The sequence below is a fragment of the Trichoplusia ni genome, chromosome 20, assembly GCF_003590095.1.
Source record: "Trichoplusia ni isolate ovarian cell line Hi5 chromosome 20, tn1, whole genome shotgun sequence".
Lineage (NCBI taxonomy): Eukaryota > Metazoa > Arthropoda > Insecta > Lepidoptera > Noctuidae > Trichoplusia > Trichoplusia ni.
The window spans coordinates 5,427,910-5,445,738 of record NC_039497.1 but is presented as its reverse complement, the minus strand read 5'-3'; the positions used below and the strand labels follow the sequence as shown (position 1 = coordinate 5,445,738).

The window sequence follows — 17,829 nt, the reverse complement described above, 5'->3', positions numbered from 1 at the left end:
TGCATCACTCTGATATTTAGAATGAAGGATTCTTAAGACAAATAATGATTGTAACTTTGGTAATAATTTCGGTTTTTTCATTGAATTACTCAAGCAAATGATAGTTATAACGTTTTATGGAAAAAGTTTTGTAATCCTTCATGTAATTACTATATTACGATTTAATGTTATTCATAAACTTTGTTTCTTTTCAATCTGGTAACTTTTGTTTGTGCTCGGTAGTTATTGCATGACGTAGCTTCGACGACAGGTCATCAGTGTAGTCATTATGTAAGCATATTTAGTTTCATATTGCAGGGTGATTTTGCCACGACACTTTGTTTTTTTTTTGTATAGGAAACGTTTTATAGCGCTGCATTTTCTTGGAGGTATAATTGGAGATCATTGTTTTTCTCTCTATTTCCTTTTACCAGTGATCTATCTAGATCTACATATCAGTGAGACTAATACAACTATTTACTTTTATTTCTTTTGAAATTAACTCATTGTAGTTCTTAGCGTCGTGTACGCTGAATATATAGACCTGATGACGTGCATCAAGCAGCTGAGGTTCAGCACGATGACGCCGCCGGCCGACAGCTGCATCGTCTTCTGCGAGTTCTGTAGCATTATCAGTATAGTCTTCATATTCTTTATATTGAAATTCTCCCATTTGCAGTCGTACACTGCTTTTTCGAACTTGATGCTGGCATCCATCAACCGCTGGCCCGTGAAGCAATCCATACCGACTTGCATCAAAGCGAATGGGAGCTCTATCCAAGTGTTCTCCAACCCACCCAACAGTTCTGCTATAAGAGCTATCACTAGAAGTAAGAATTCCAGTACTATAGCAACCCTGAACACCGTTTCAATTTCAAATAATTAGGTTAGGTTAGGTTAGGTAAGATTATTTTCGAGATAGTCGTTAATTATTTTGGTTTTAACAGCATTCTTGTCTTCGTTTCTATCAGTAATTGAATTAGATATCGCATCATCGTAATGTTTTTCAGCGTCTTCCCATAGATGTAATAGTTCTTCTGTTAGTGCCAGCATTTGAGCCTCAACGTACCCGGAGACGACGATGAGGAAGGCGGTGATGTTGGCGGGGAGGTAACAGCAGAACGTCACTCCAGCCACGAATAGCATGAAGGCTATCTCGTAATTTGGAGTTTTTAGCATCGGCTCTAAACCTGTGGATGGAAATTTGGTTTTATAAAACGATAATAAGAAGGTTTCTTCGTTGAGTTGTCTAAGTTTTTGTCAATTTGCTAAGAACATGTTGTTCAACAAGTACATGCCAATTTCGTTTCTAAAAATAATCGTCGTAAATAAAATGTTAATAAATACAAAACCAGCCGATAAGCCTAACAGAATTTGGAAAAAGTAAAATAAAGTAAGGCGCCAAATAGTGTATTTAATAAATCCAATAAAATCCGTAGTTAATAATTTTGGAACAATTTTGAAAAACCCGTCATACGAAAACCATGACAATCTCGTAGGTACTCACTATTTAATCATCTTCGCGAAATGTTCTTTTAGAGGTGTTGTGGAGTTTTCGAGATCTTCTATTCATTTTGCCTTATTTTTAAAGGTTGCTAAGTTCAATTTATTAGAGTTGCGTTTGGTTTAGTTTTCTACGTTACATGTGATTTTTTAATTTATCAAATTAGCATCATCCATCTTTATTCTTCATTTACGAGAAGATATTACTTAATTGAAATTAATATGAATTTACTTTATGGGGGTATGTAAATAACTCAGCTAAATCTTTCTCTAGTCAGTCTCAACGCTTCCTTCAGCTTCTCACGTCATGTCCGTTGACTCTCATAAATGATTTTGAAGCATGAATAACTAATTAATTTAAAGCATTATTTTTTCAATTATTAGGTTTTAAGTTTTCATTCTCATCTACTAGTCCATTGTCGTCCTTAGCGTTGTGTACGCGGAGTATACAGAATTGAATATCTGCATCAAACAGCAGAAGTCTAAGACGATGATGCCACCCGCAGACAGCTGCATCTTCTTCTGTGAACTTTGCAGCATCATCAACACGATCTTCATGTTTGTGACGTTATAATGCTCCCATTTACAGTCGTACACCGCGTTCTCAAATATGACCCCCGCATCTATTACCCGCTGACCTATGAAGCAGTCCATCCCAACGCAAATCAAAGCGAATGGGACTTCCAAATATGTGTTCTCTAGCCCACCAAGTAGTTCTGATATCAGACCAACGGTTAGGAGGAAGAATTCCAAGACAATAGCTCCTCGAAATACAGTTTCAATTTGTCGTAACAGATTTATGTTTCGACCGTGCGTAGTAATTATAATTTTCAAATGTTTTTCTACATAGTCGTTCATTATTTTGTTTTTGGTGTCGTTGAGTTCTTCGGTTTCGTTGAGGATGCTGAAGGATTTTGTTTTGTAGTAGTATTCTTCGGCATCGCCCCATAGGAGTATGAGTTCTTGCGCGAGGCCCAGCATCTGAGCCTCGATGTAGCCGATGACGACGATCAGGAAGGCGGTGATGTTGGCGGGGAGGTAGCAGCAGAAGATGACTCCTGCCACGCACGCGACGAACGATAACTCGTAGTTAGGAGACTCAAGCATTGGCTCTAACCCTGCAGATAGAAAGATCAGTCTCGTCTATACAAAAAAGTACAAGTTACCACGGACCTCATACCAACTGCTATGTTTGTACCTGAAAAGCATTTATTGAACGCGCAGCAAGACTACGGGCCCAGTAATACAAAAAAAAAACAAGTTTCCAGTATAATCATGTTATATTTGATTCTAGCTTGGCTTGATTTAAAACGATAATCTAAATAAACAACACATTTTTTTTAGGAAAACGTAATTTTGGGTTTGTTATATCCGAACACCATTTACACAAACTTACTCTTGAAGGAGAAGCGACGGACAACAGGTAGGTAATGTCAACTTATAAATATAGGATTTAATGAAAACAAAAATTATGCAACAATAATACTATTTGTAATTGCATTACGATAAAGATAACAATTTACAAAAACGAAGAGGTAATTAAACCTTTTTTCAATAAATTGTACTTATTTAATGGTTTAGCTACTTTTTGAGTCATATTATAACAGAAGTATTAACCTTTTTTTCATTCCCTCTTGTAAATTTTATAGAATTCACAAACTTGAATTCTAATCTTTGTCATGTTCAATGTTATCTATCTCGTAGGGGTCTAACTAGCAGGGGCTAAATAATATAAGTTAAGCCTGATATTTAAGTACGGTACTCAATAACATGTCAAATAATATTCTCTGACATCTTTCATTTTATATTTCAAATAATTGATGACTGCAAAAAAACTCTGGTTGGTTTTCGACCATTCCTTTATGTTTTTTCACTTAATTTTGCGTACCATCTGTAGCTCCAAATTTCAAACTATTTAACAAATTAAGAACTCCGATACGGAACATAATATTTTGCCGCTCATTCAGTGACGTCATATCCGGTAGTAATGACAGCAAGAAGTTTTGATTCGCCGTCACGTTTAGATCTTGGTCTGGTTTCTCGAGAGGCACGTGCAGCGGGAATGCCATGGCTTGTGGACTTCTCTCTTCCTCTTTTATATATGGAGCTTCGTTCGAATCCTCTGTTATGAAACACGGTTCATATGTAATATCATTTGACATATCTAAATCTTCACCATTCGTCACTTCGTCTCTATCACTTATACTGTAAGATCTGCTCTTAAAAACAGCATCTAGGAAGCGGAGTTGATCGTAATAGTAGTATCTCTTTTTCTTTGAAGCCTTTTTCGGGTGTTCTTGAATATAGCTGTCTCGCTTTTTTGATCGCATGTAGTAGTCCCTCACGTTCCGCCATTTTCTAACTAAATAGTCCACTGAAACAAAAAATATTTTTACTGTTTGATGTAAACACACATATGACATATGAATAAAATTAAGAGAAACGCTAGCAGTAAACAAATAGTAGATATTAATAGTACGTATCAATATTCTTTAGTTTTAGACTTGTTTTAGACTATCAAAAAGCTACAAAATCAAATGTTTTTATTTCAAGTACTTAGGCAGTTTTTCATTTTAATAATTCACTTCATTAGCAAAAAACAATCAAGAAATATTTACAATCACTAATCCATTCAATTAGTAAACCTTATTAATAATTCAACGTATTTAAATTAAAGACACTAAAATAACAATACAGAGTAATCAAAAACAAACAATGACAAGCGTTGTTCAATTGTTATCAAAAAAATTAAACGTACCCGTCCGTACGGATCACTGAAAAAAAAAACAATAATAACCACTCCTTATGTTTATGTTTAAATGAATCTTTCACTTCTTTACGATAATTAAGAATAATTAATTAAAGTTCTTACCTCTTGTATCCTTTTCTTCAGATGAAACTGTGTCCCAATCATCATGATACAACCTTCCTATTTCTTCCCAAGCCTCCCTTCTGGCCCCTTTATCTAAATAGCCTTTACTCTTGCTATTCCACAGACATTCCCTGCGTTGTATTTCCGTAATTAATTTTTCCGTATCGAACATTCTGGAACGTTAGCGAGCGGACGCCGTGTAATAAGCTGTAGAGTAGTATAGTCTGTGACGCGCACGGACGCAAACTGCGCGGTTCGGTTGGAATCACAACACGTTTTGCAGCGTTGCCGTTATGACTCTGCATTACGTACCTACCTAGTTGATATCTATTTTGTATTATTGAAAAGTTTATTTCGTAATTTATAAATGGAAAAGTTTACCGCATACGTCTTGTTAGTAATACGTATTTTTTTTTATTTGTAATGTAAGTTGGATATGGAGTAATTCAGTTTTATTAATTAATTTTGTTGGTATCGTTTAAGCAAATACAGAATGGGAAACAACAAACACATAATATGTATGCTAAAAGATTTTAAAATACCTAATAGTGAATAAATTACTTAACAAAAAACAATAATAAATCTACGATTTTTGAAGTACAACTGTACGACGTGTCTTGACTAAAAGTTGTCCAAGTAAAAATCGTCTAGAAAGATCAAGAACAAAATTATTCAAATATCACAAAAAAAATGCTTTGAAATCAATTCGCATGACTTGGCAATACGCATAATCACACAATTCCTAAAACTTACCATACAGGATGAAGAGATCCTCAGTAAAATGTCTGCCGGGAGTGACGAGCGGCTTCATGACGTACACCACGCCGTTCCCGATGATCACCATCCAGAAGATGATGGCCCTCTTCTTGACGTGGCGCAGCGTCACCATGAGGTTCTCCGAGAACCGGCTGCCGGGGATCACGGAGGCATCGCAAGCGAGGCACTCTGATACTATCCAACGTACCTTTTTACTGGGGATATAAAAAATTGAGTAATTGATTTTGTTTGCCCAAAACAGACCTTATAATTTTTGTTATGTATGGAAATCATAAATTTGGTATCCGTTATTTTTTTGTAATTCTTAGTCTAACTTCTCCGCAGTTAGTCTAAGCGTAAGCTTTGACTGTTTACACATAAAGTTGTAAAAAAATGTATTGCTGGCAATTAACTAAAGAACTGTTGAACTGAAGGGTCTACTATTAATACTTTTTTAGATGAAATCCTAGTACTTGTTACTATATTTTTTCTAATCTTTATTATCTTATATCATTAGCTGAGTAAAAAGTTGCGAATACTCTTTAGATGATCTCTCCTTACACTCGTAGCGAGTGTTTTAGTATTTAACTTTATATTTTTTATGTTTACTATCACAACTTACATATACACAAACATGAAGCTAAGTTTAACAGTTCCGATCTCGCTGGAGGAGCCGAGTGAGAAGATAATGATGGCGGCCAACAGGTCGCCTGTCTCCGCACATCGGTAGAACACGAACCACACCATGGATATCAGGTACACGTAGAAGTAGCCCACGGATATCGACACCGCCAGAATGTAGTACAGTATTGGGATGGCTGAAAAACAAAAAGGAAAAATATAGGTGGATAAAGGAAAGGTATATATATATAAAGGATAAAAAGATCAGAAATGTGATTATAAGTTATCACCGAGCTTTATTGAGGCAGATTGAAAATACATGGATTTTAGACCTGGAGCTACCGACACCTCTTAAAATTACTGCTAGATGTGGTAATAGACCCCCAGAGGCACGACAGTCTCACGACTGTAGTTCTTGTTTAAGCAAGACGCCGCGCCGTTTAGAGCGATGTCAGCAGTGTTTCCTTCTGATAACTCTTAGAAGCTTTACAGCTAAGTATTTTCTCTTCTGAATTTTAGATGGTCTAATTAGGTACGGTCCTTGTAAAGTATTTGGCGCCTGAACCCTGACAAGACTGGATTTCGGGTGTTTAAGATGACTGACCAGGGACCCATTAGCCAAGTAACATACCTACAATCGTTAATGTAATTTTTATACATTTGAGGGCCATTTAATGACGAGAGGTGATAAACCAATATTTAAGATTAGTTTCGATCAACCTCAGTACCTTTTCATCTGAAATTCGAATTTCCAACACTCAAAGACACTCTTTTTCACTCTATTTCTACATATAACTAGCTGATCCAGCGACCTTCTTTCCGCTGGAATCTAAACGATCCAGTTCGCCACCCAAACGCATACAAAAAAAACCATCCAAATCGGGCGAGCCGTTTAGGAGGAGTTCAGTTATCAACACAATATAAATCAATATAAGCATAACAGAGACTGATACTTACGTTTCTTATTCCGGCTGTCTACATTTAGCAATAAGGGCCTCAGCAACACGGAAACATTCCATAACATTGTCTCCACATCACAGTACTTCAGACCAAACTTCCGAACGGATTCCAACATCATTAAAAATTCCTTATCTGTATTTGGTAGTCAATAGTTCAGCCGTCAATCAAACGCGTTGAGACACGCCTTGTCAAATAGTAAACTAGCAATTTAATCATAACTGCATAACACCGGTATTGTTTTACGATATCGATTTCGGTGTATTTAATATTTGTATAATGTTAAGATAATTTGAGGTTAGGTTTAGGCAAAGACAACTTAGTCGGAGCTTATATGGTAGTTAAGTTTTACGGGAGTCTTGTTATCTGAAGTGATGGCTACCGATCTTCCTATGCCCTATTTTTTTTCAAATTTAGTTAACTTACAATCGTTTGGATTAGGTAGTGTGGTGTGTTAAAGCAACATAAATTCACATTATCTGCGATAATATTAACTTCATTGTGATATTAAAAGACGTGAACACTATCAATAAATCGCCAACTTAACAGTGAGACAGAATCGTTATTTGCAGCTACATAAAAAACTTCAAGAAAAAGGAAACAAAATTAATAAGATACCTATCACAAATATTTTAATTTTTCTTCTGAAATATGCTAAAGGGCTATTGTAGGTAGATGTTAAAGAAAATTATACATTTCGAAGGCAAACTTTCTTCAAAAGTAATTTTACAAGTTATTCAAAGATTTTTCACTTATATTTTAACTGGAGAAAGTTGAAATCTGTTTTACTATACATACTTAAACGATTATTTCTTTTATTTTCAGATGTGATTCTTTATTTTTCGGGCTGAAGTTTAATGTAGTCAAAAATTTGCATTTTATTGTTATCTTGTTAATACTGAAAGTTGTATTCTTAATTGTATTATTTGTATAATTTTGGAGTTGTATTCTAAAAGACTTTGAAACTTAAAACCTTAGCAGTCAACTTTTTTTTCTACTAAGCAAAGGATCTATCACTCACGTCTAGCCTCTTTGCTGTAACAAAACGGACTAGGTGTTCAAAGCTCAAGTCAATTTAATTCCTATATTAATTATAAATGTAACCTTTTCATCCATAATTACGTTAACTAATACTTAATACCTAAATTATAGCTTAACCAAGTTGTTAATAACCGAATCATGCATTTTTAAACACTTAGCCTGAATAACAGTTGCCTTTGTCATTCGGTTTATAACACGTACTATTAAATAAATCAGATTTGAATTAAGAATGATTTAGGTGTTGGATTCAAAAGCTAAATCTGATAAAGATGGATGCCGACGTCGCTATAGCTTGGGCAAAGACTAGGCTGAAAAATATTGTCAGGAAAAAAATAAGAAATAATATAACAAAAAAAGATAGTTATGAAGGTTAAAAGCGTTTAAAATAAAATCTGCTTGCGAAACATTTTTTTTAGGGCCTATCCCTTAGCAGATACAAAGAAATATGTACTTAATTTTGTAGTAATTTTGGACCCTTGGTTTTGTTTATCATTCGCTGGACCGTATCTATATATTTTATCCAGTCTTCGTAACTTATGGCCCCAACAACAGTTAATCAAATATTAATTTCGAAGTATCAAGTGTAATTAATAACCATCCACTATGCAATTTTCCATTTTCGATACATTTTGTATTAAAATCGATTTCGCGAACGGTGAATTTGCTGAGCACCTGCCTTCAGACACTGTCTTCCCATGTAAATTGTTTTCAACACCTAGATTTATTTTTTACTAAGCAAGTTAAAAGTCTGATGACCGAAATTGACAAAAAAATATTCGAAAATCCAAGACCTGATTGACCTGACCTGAATTGTCAAATGGTGTCTTTGAATTTTTTTTGTTGTAGGTAGGGGCTAGCAGAAATACATACATCATCTGTAAAAAATCAACTGTCGAACTATCACTGGTAATGCGATACAGCCTGGTAACGGACAGATAGAACCAACACAGAAGTGAGTACCAACTGCATAAAGATCCCATAATGTCTTCTGTGCCCTACTATGAGTGGTTAGGTAAAATGTGGCCAATTTTGCGGATCATTAGCTTTAGTTCTCAACGGGTACAGCGAGGCATCAGATGCTGTGATTGATCTGCCACTAACTTAATCGGTTTCGTATGTTGGATGGCAGTTTATGGATGAGATGCTTCAGGAAATTTGGTTCAAACTTGTGTCATATTAGGTAATGATGTTATGATGGCGAAATGGTAAGTAGAAGATTAGAAATATGGTGATTTTTGTTTCGAAGTTAACCTAGTATATGTAACGTATAATTTTGATCCCTAACTGATTGACTTTCAAAACGATCGTATCGAACATTCGTGATTGTCGTGGTGACACGCGGCTATCCGCTATATCTTTGTATACCTGACCGATTTGTCTTTAAAAGCCACATTTGTTGGTGAGAGAAAATGCAAATTTTCTCTCACCAACAAATGTTGCTTACAAATCCGTGATCCTTTATCTAAATAAACGTGAGCATTACAAAATGGCGACGAATACCGCGCCGTGATTAGCTCGAAACAGACTGACTGAAACAAATAGGATGCTAATAAATTGGGCTAACGGCGGTTACAGCCAGTTACGTCTGGCATAGCTAACCTACATGGTACAAGGTCCTACCACCTACCTACCATCTCTTCACGAATATTGTAATTGTGGAAGCGAGATAGTGCTCTACATTTCGTAGAGCGGTGTCTTCCTCCAACACCTGCATAGGAATTTGCGGGATGTTGGTAGGCCCTCTAGATACATAACGTTAGCCGGCTGTGCTAACAATGCTGCGGCGAGCCGCGGATTAGCGATACACATGAACTAAACGATACTACCAAATTACAAATAGGTAATGTTCCTGTCCAAATAGACACGACTTAGTATGGCTAAACGATGAACAACACGAACCTATAAAACTTTTACTCAAAGAACATCCGAAGTTTCGAAAATTGTGTTGTAATAAAATTGTTTTAACAACAAAAACATACAACCGACTTCAAATAAATAACTGTAGAGCCAAACTTGATGAAATTATCACGGGACCAAATGACGGCTTTCACGTTAAATGAAAAATCGGTTTAGCCAGCCTGAAATAGAACGAATTGATGAATGAATGATGAACCTCGAATTTTAGATGTAAGATATTATAGGTAGGGGAAGGTGGGGTAAGACGGGGACCTTAAGGTATTTCATAAATAAAACCCATCTTTTTTAATTGCACAACGTAGGAACTTTTATTAATTAAATAATCAGTCTTTCTTCTTTTAATAACAATCAGTCAAAACAAAAAAAAATAAGTTCTTCTCATAAAAATATAAACTTTTAAAAAATAACTGAATCACCCCATCTTACCCCACCTATAGGGTAAGATGGGGTATACCCCTGGGGTAAGATGGGGTATAGACTATTTAAGCGCCGTCATCTTCACAAACCGGGCAGATATGTTCAGCTTCGTCATCGCTGTCTTCCACTCCTGCACAGACACAATGCGCTCACTTGCCTCAAGTACGATAAGTGATACAAGTATGATAATCGGAATACAAGCCGCGACAGTATAGACATTCTGTATCTTCTTCTTCTGTGCCTTTTCGCTTTTTCGGTTTTTCAAGTTCTCTTTATTGTTATTTTTGTCATTTACTTTTTGTTTGTTACATGTGGTTTTAGTTTCTACCTATTTTAGTTTTCCTCTCATTCTTTTTTATATAGAAAAGCAGTAATAATAGCTGCTTTTCCCCTTCTTCGAACTTGTCTTGGTCTTTTTTCGGCGAATCGCGAATAAGGCATTAACTTTTTCGGGCTAACCAGATGGAATGCATCATTATCTATATAATCATTTACTGTTGCCTGCTTGAGACATGAGGTTGAAGCAGTTGGTGGAGGTGGAGAGTTTGCTAAATGATTTACGGCGGTGTAGCCATTTAAGCATCAGGAAATGACAACATTACTGTTTTTGGAACTGTACTATAAAAAAATAGTTAATGTTGAATGCAATCTCAATACAAACTGAATAACAACTCAGCGGATAAGATCGGGTACCTACCCCGTCTTGCCCCACATAAGTGTCCCATCTTTCCCAAACTGGACTTAAAAGTTGTATTGAATTTTTAGAGGTTATAAATCAAAAGAAACCGGCATGAATTAATGAGTTTACAATAGTAAAATAAATACAAATTAACAAAAAAAATATGTCACACATTATGTTTATCATACATTATAACAGTCATGCACTTTATATGCTTCAATAATTAGATAAAACCACTTCAAATTTTAAAAATGTACTTACCATGAAGAATCGTGCGCTCCTTCGAACAAACTTTTTGCGACTCTAACAAGTACTGATAAATACGACTAGATGGCGTCAAAATAACTTTTCAATTAATACTGTATTATATATTTTTGGAGGGTCCCCATCTTACCTCGCTACCCCGTCTTACCCCACCTTCCCATAGTTATTGAGTTTGCGCCTTAAAGTCTTAAAGGTAATTTTTTAGATTTCCAATTATTTCTGTTGTAATTCCACAAGAAACTCGTAATTTAAAAAAAAATAACATTTCAGAATGTAATTAATTTCCGGTATCTTAATAAACCTGAAACTTTATTCCCTGGACTAATTATAGACAGAGCAACGAACATAAAACAGACACTATTACATACCAGCTACATCTATCCCAGACCCTCACGAGTTCCTATACCGGGAGTAACAATGTACTGTCTCAATTAGCGGGATTAGACCGATTAGATCGAAGGCAGTCGGAGCAGACTGCAGACTCCTAATAATCCAACGTCGTGGCGTCTTGAAATGCGATCCCGAGGAAGGTGGAAATTCTACTGCATTGTATCGGGATTTAATAATTCTGAAGTAGGTATTGTTTTGAGTGTGTTTTCAATTAATCTTATACATAAGATTTTAACTCATTGATCAAAACGAAATAGATTGAAACAAGTGGGAGGTCATCAGCATTGACAGTGGCCTCTAACATCTTTGATTTAAAATCTGAGAGGTATAGGTACCTATATCTTTATTTTTTTATTTTTAAAGTATCTATTTTTAATGCCTTTTTAACAGTTTTGATTAAAACCATCAATCATCATATCACAGCACCTGTACCTATTTATTTTAAAATATTTTAGTACTTTTTATTACTTCTTCATTTTGTCATCTATCCGTTGTCGCACTTGTATCAGATGTCCGGAGATCGGTCGCAGCGCTATGTCTATCTTCATCTGCATGTTGTCTGCCTGGGACACGAACTCCAGCTCCCTCAGGCAGTGAGCCAGTATCGTCTTCAGAATCGCCATTGCGTATTTCTTACCTAGGGGAAAAGGGTTAAATTATAATTTATTAATTTGATAGATTTTCTAATGTGTGGATGAACTAGGCAATGTTTTAATGCATTGAAGCTACAACAAACAGTTGAAAGTCGAAACCGTTGTTTTTTTTGTGCACGTTGAAAATTATAGTAAACCACTACTATGAATAACAAAGCCATAAAAATACTTAAAATATAATATGTAATTAATATCATCATTACATTTAAATATGACTGCTACGTTTATCATATCTCTTTTATTAAATAGTTAGCCATCGGCCACCTACACTATTAATTTTAATATCATAATTGCTTCGATAACACCACAAACATGGCTGTTGAGTTTAACCATATCATTAAACTATCATGAGGGTACAAAGTCAACGCATTTATTATTCCGTTGAAATAATTAGTGGTTTACCTGATTTGTCCTCACTGTTACTCAAATTATTATGTCACAAGCTTTTTCCAAGGCTTCGCTTATGTTATTTGGGCAAAAATAGCATATTTCATACTAATTTTTGGATTTTAAGCTTAATTCACGGCAATTTTTTTTCATAATCGGCTACTATATTCTTCACGAAATAATGAAATGAAAATATTTATTCGCAGAGATATAGTAAATACAAAAGGTGTTATAACAAAATAAGTTTCTTAGCAAACCTCGCCTTCAATAGGCATTCGAAAAATCTGAATAGGGATAGCAAAGTCGGGACAAATAAATAAATTAGAGGACCGGGTGCTGTACCATTTGCAAAAGGATTTATCGAACTTAGAAAGCTGGTAATGGTGTTAGGCCGCGTTAAGTTAGTTTTGCCAAAGGTTCTGACCTATACAAGCTCTTCTCCCATAGCTAAAGGCGAGGAAGCCGGCAGGGTTCCCCGGCGGTGTGTCGCTCAGCCAGCGCTCCGGCCGGTACAGCGCAGCGTCGGGCCCCCACGTGCGCGTCGAGCGGCCCGCGCCCCAGCCGCTGATCCCACACACTGTGCCCTTCGGGATCTTGCACGACTCTGAGGCAGATCAAAACCTTGAATCAAAACGTGGAAGTGACAAAATCTCGCTTTCGTCGTCGTCTTTTAATGTTTAGGTATCAATTTGTCAGTAGTGACATGATTTTCTAGGTGTCGACAAAAAACACTTTTTATTGTAAATTAGATCAGTGAGGGTGAAACAGAACTTACTAAGCTGCAGGTCTCTATCGGAGTACCTCATGACGCCGGGCACGGGAGGGTACAGGCGGAGGGTCTCGTAGATCACAGCCTCGCAGTACTTCATCTCAGAGAGATCCTCCTTACGCACGGGGCGCTTGCTGTCCCCGAATATCCTTCTCATCCTGCGAAGCGGAAGTGAAACAAAAATCTAATATAAAGTCTTTCTAAAATTAGTCATCTTCCTCGTCTATACAGACTAGCTGTAATCATGGATACTTTTTGCGACAATTACCCATTTAAAGTCCCATAAATAGGGGTGCTACTAGTTTCGTCATCTCCCACACCCTGAAATGACTCTTATTAAACGATTCTAAAAAGCTTCCGTTCTAAACCACTTACTCATCATACATCTTGTTCTGTATCCCGGGCTTGCAGCCTATCATCAGTAGAGTGAAGAGTATAGTGGATGCGACGGTCTCCTGCCCCCCCACTATGATGGTATCCACCTCCGACTTGATCTGCTGTTCCGTGAGGCTCGGGTCCAGCTCGCTCAACTCCATCAATATGTCCAGAAATGCCTTGAATCTTGGTTCCTCTCCTGTTCCAAGCAGAAAAAAAAGTCAAAAAATTACAAAACTTTTTTTTTCAATCTCTAAAATAGAAGGCATTCAAGTAATTGTTTCAAAAATAATTGAAGAATACTAACCGTTATTTTCATTTTTTGTTTTATTGCGTTTCTTTTTCTCTTCTCGTTCTAGTTTTCTTTTTTTCATTACCTAAAAAATATATAATTATTACATATTCTTTAGAACGGTTTACGTAGTAAAAAATGAATGGGGTTTTGTTACTTCCTCGTACAAACTACGAAACAAGTATTTCTTCACCTTTTAGAAGGCATCGGGAAAAAACAGCTGAAGTGGCTTATCCTTCCTTTTACAGGAATAACGATCTAGAAAACAATGGGCACCCCAAACATAGCTCAGCCTGTACCAATGTCACCAATGTGTAATAGCCTGAAACTTAACTCCGCTCCACCCAAAGCATGAGAAGCCACTTAATGATTTCCCATCCAAAAACGAAATCAAAACCTGTACCAATGTACTTACAGTTTCGGATACATTATGTATAATGGCGACGCATCTCTTTATCTCCCGGTGCGCCGGCGTGAGGCGGTAGATGACGTCAGGGTAGAGGAACACGTTCAGCCCACGCGCTGTCAGCAGCTCCAGACAACGGTTGAAAGCCTCGTAGTACTCCGATGTCACTATGCTTTCAGATATCTTGGATACTCCTAAAGCTGTTTCTGGTGATAACATGAACATTTCTGAACAATCAGACATTTTGCAAGTAAATAAATGAATAAAAGTCGATGCCTCAGCTCATGATTAAGGATTTAGTTGCTGAAACTCTAGAACAGCTGCACCGATATATTTTAGTCTTGAAATATTTATAGCAGTCCAGGGAAGGTTCAACCGGTTTTAAAATACGGAAAAAAAAAACAAAAAAAGAATTGTACATCAGCTATTAGGCGGTACGTAGTTCGCAGGGCAGCTAGTATATAATGATAATAGTGATTCCCAAACTCACGGCAAATGGCTTCAAGCGTGGTGTACGCGAGGTACTTGTTGATGATGTCGAAGGGTTCCTTTCCCACTTCCGTCTTCAGCCCCGCCACCAGCTTCTCAGCCTGAGCATTGAACACTCCCAAATAACCGTCAACCACAGAGCTCGTGAACGTGCCGGATAGCTTTTTGATGTTGTGCTTCCAAACGGCGGCTGTAGAAAATTACCATTTTGAAAATATACTTTGAGGGGCGAAATATTTGTTATATATTAGTCAGTTTTGTCACACCTGGCAAAGCAGATCTATGCCTTTTGGTTCTAGTAATTTACATTGCGGATGCTAGTTACATCCTTACACTATATAAAAAATGTACTAATAAATGATTTAAGAACGTTTCCCAATAGAATTTTTAAACAATTTTGCAGTGTCACCGGTTGCTGGTTTAATTTCCGGACCCCGTTTACAGGGTTATGCAGCATCCTTAAGCAAAACTACAATTATATCTAAATCCTGTAGTGTTTCAGCTAGGTTTACCTGGAGCCGTGACCAGTCCATGCCCGAGCCACACCCTTCCGAAGTTGTAAAGGAACGGCTTCTCGACGCAAGAGTTCGTGATCACTTTCACATCTTCCGGGTCATGCGTTACTATGGTAACACAAAAAAACTTTTAGAACGAACTTTGAAATTGTAACTGAACAAAACAAATGCTTATCTAACTCGCAATTGGAGAAAAAAATAAGCCATCCCTTTTTCGCAAGTGGGTTCCAAATCAGGCCATTGTGCATACGATTGCTTCGGTAGGCTGTCAGTCTAGCCATCCCATAGGTAGTCAAAATACACACTCAATTTCAGATTTGTAGGTAGATAGAATACCTTCCAATGCCATTCAGTGGTCCATACTAAAGTAATTGTCAACATTCTCTCTTTTCAATAGTATTAATTGAATCTTGAAAATCAAACTCACTGAATATGGGATAAAGTCCCAGCCACGCGATGCACGGTGAATTATTCGTATCACAGATCTCTGCCACGGATTTTAAAAGGCGAAATAACACTGAAAAATTAAGTTTTATTATATATTATATTTTTTAACCAAATTCTGGATGTCTTTACATCATGATTCAATCACTTTCGCTAAAGCTTTTAATACTAGTTGCTTGTTTGACGTCTCATTTTATCATATAAGAACCGAGTTATGTAGGTACATATGCTTTCACATACCTCTGCCATCCCCAAGAACCTGATGTATATTGCCAATGATTGGCAGCGGCGGCAACGTCGGTATCCCTTTGAAGACACTGCGCACACGCCGCTCATAGCTCCACAACGCCGCGCATGCGCATATCAGCATCACACACACAATATATACCCATAGTGGCATCTGTGGTGTAAAAAAACAAATTAAAATTTAAAAAAAAAACTGTTAAATACTAAGCCTTTAGACATCTACTGCTGGACCTTCCCCTACAGCCGATACAAGATTCGCTCTCCCACGCCAAGTATATGTATGTCAGTAAAAGGTACTTTTTCCTCGCATATTTATCAAATTACCATGAGGAAACCTTTTTTTTATTCTACTTATATCAAGATAACTTACGTCGATACACCTAAACACTATGCCTTAGAACAAAGAGTAACAGCTTTATTAATGTCGCCGGCATGTAAATTACACTGATTAGATTTAATATACTTTGTATCTCGCATCTTGTTAATGTGCGTACAACCGCTTACAAAACAGCAGTAATAAGAAGCCTATACTTGTACCTTTTATTGTAATGGTTGGAATGTTGCATCTTGCCTTCGGTTTCAGTCCGGCAATTGACTACACCAAATGTTCAGTCTTGCTGCCGGCTACCGTGTCTGGTGTTATCATATTTACAAGTTAATATGTACTTTATTTTATAAATTGGTGCAAAAACGTAGTCTTACCTGATAATATGAGATTTTGCCTTCGTCTTACTACAATACTAGATTCGAGTCCATTATTTTCTACTATATTGTTCCCGTGATTTCATCTGCGCAGAATTACGCAGGATTATTTTATATAGGATTATTTATAAACAAATAATATTATGAGGATGACATCAAAGGGAGAAGCGACTAAAATCTATTTTTATTTAGGAATCAATTTATTTATGATGCTGTTTCGCTATTTTGGCTAAAGTCATACATAAGATATTCACTGTGGCTTTTTGTAGGACGATTTGATTTAAACGTTTCTATCATACATACGTAACATATGTGTAACTGTTTTGTCAGCGCACTTCAGGAGAGCTCGCAGATAGTTCATTTTTTCCTACTTAATGTTTCTATCCATACAAATATACTTTTAAGTTGTAGCCTATGTGTTATTCTGATGTGTGAGCTATATTGTGTCAATAAATTCATTCTGTAGATTCTACGATGATAAATTAATAACATGAATGCGTGTTATTAATTCATTCTTCTTTCATTTTTTTGTTTATAATATTAGAAGGATAGCCGAAGGCGACTGCCCACAACTTTTCTGCATAAATACACATTTCAACAACATATAAATAGTATACAATTGTTAAGATAACCGGTTACCCTGTATTAATGACACAGAATTAGCACTTTCAAGTGGTCGTTGAGTCTATGATAGTACTACTACAACGAACATGATATTTTACGCCCAAGACGTTATGCAAAATTGTTATGTGATTTATGAGATGACTACGAAACATGGGTTTAATTTTTAGAACTTCCCAATCGCAATACAATTATTTCGACTTCCGTATCCGCTATAGCCAAGTTTAAACAAAGAATAGACATTTGATATAAATTACATGTAAAATATTATTTTCGTCTGCTTTAGAATCCTCCTCCCCAGACTCTGTACTTAAAATAGTCTAACCACTGAGATCTGGTATATTATTCTATGCTACGCTTTATTTATTGATGTCCAGTCATGTTGCAAGGTTTGCTGCTCGTCTACGCGACGAAGAAACAAAACGCATATGTCAATACTCACTGTTCCTGATTGAATTTTTATAAAATGAAGCATTCGATCATTTTGTTAGTAGCTCTTACTCGCTCTGTTTTTGGACAAGTGAGAAAGAGAAT

General features: G+C 36.4%; 4 protein-coding genes across 4 annotated transcripts; all 4 read right to left on the bottom strand.

The window, feature by feature from the left end:
- Nucleotides 1–456: 456 nt before the first annotated feature.
- Nucleotides 457–1,537, bottom strand: LOC113503756. Its single transcript, XM_026885841.1, is given in 2 exon segments — nucleotides 457–1,169; nucleotides 1,487–1,537. A coding segment is annotated over 1 exon segment (681 nt). The 5' UTR covers nucleotides 1,159–1,169; nucleotides 1,487–1,537; the 3' UTR covers nucleotides 457–477.
- Nucleotides 1,538–1,871: 334 nt separating this feature from the next.
- LOC113503754 lies at nucleotides 1,872–2,854 on the bottom strand. The gene has a single exon (XM_026885839.1). It carries the CDS (start codon nucleotides 2,587–2,589, stop codon nucleotides 1,891–1,893), a length of 699 nt encoding a protein of 232 aa, XP_026741640.1. The 5' UTR covers nucleotides 2,590–2,854; the 3' UTR covers nucleotides 1,872–1,890.
- A 100-nt stretch (nucleotides 2,855–2,954) lies between these two features.
- LOC113503757 lies at nucleotides 2,955–4,764 on the bottom strand. Its single transcript, XM_026885842.1, has 2 exons — nucleotides 4,355–4,764; nucleotides 2,955–3,856 (listed from the first exon to the last, which is right to left on the bottom strand). The coding sequence occupies exons 1-2, from the start codon at nucleotides 4,524–4,526 to the stop codon at nucleotides 3,357–3,359; spliced, it is 672 nt and encodes a 223-aa protein (XP_026741643.1). The 5' UTR covers nucleotides 4,527–4,764; the 3' UTR covers nucleotides 2,955–3,356.
- Nucleotides 4,765–5,262: 498 nt separating this feature from the next.
- Nucleotides 5,263–17,738, bottom strand: LOC113503758 (cytochrome P450 4c21-like). Its single transcript, XM_026885843.1, has 11 exons — nucleotides 15,967–17,738; nucleotides 15,710–15,799; nucleotides 15,280–15,390; nucleotides 14,769–14,957; nucleotides 14,288–14,484; nucleotides 13,888–13,957; nucleotides 13,581–13,779; nucleotides 13,212–13,363; nucleotides 12,861–13,040; nucleotides 11,865–12,033; nucleotides 5,263–5,928 (listed from the first exon to the last, which is right to left on the bottom strand). Exons 1-11 carry the CDS (start codon nucleotides 16,124–16,126, stop codon nucleotides 5,757–5,759), a joined length of 1,689 nt encoding a protein of 562 aa, XP_026741644.1. The 5' UTR covers nucleotides 16,127–17,738; the 3' UTR covers nucleotides 5,263–5,756.
- Between the last annotated feature and the right edge of the window lie 91 nt (nucleotides 17,739–17,829).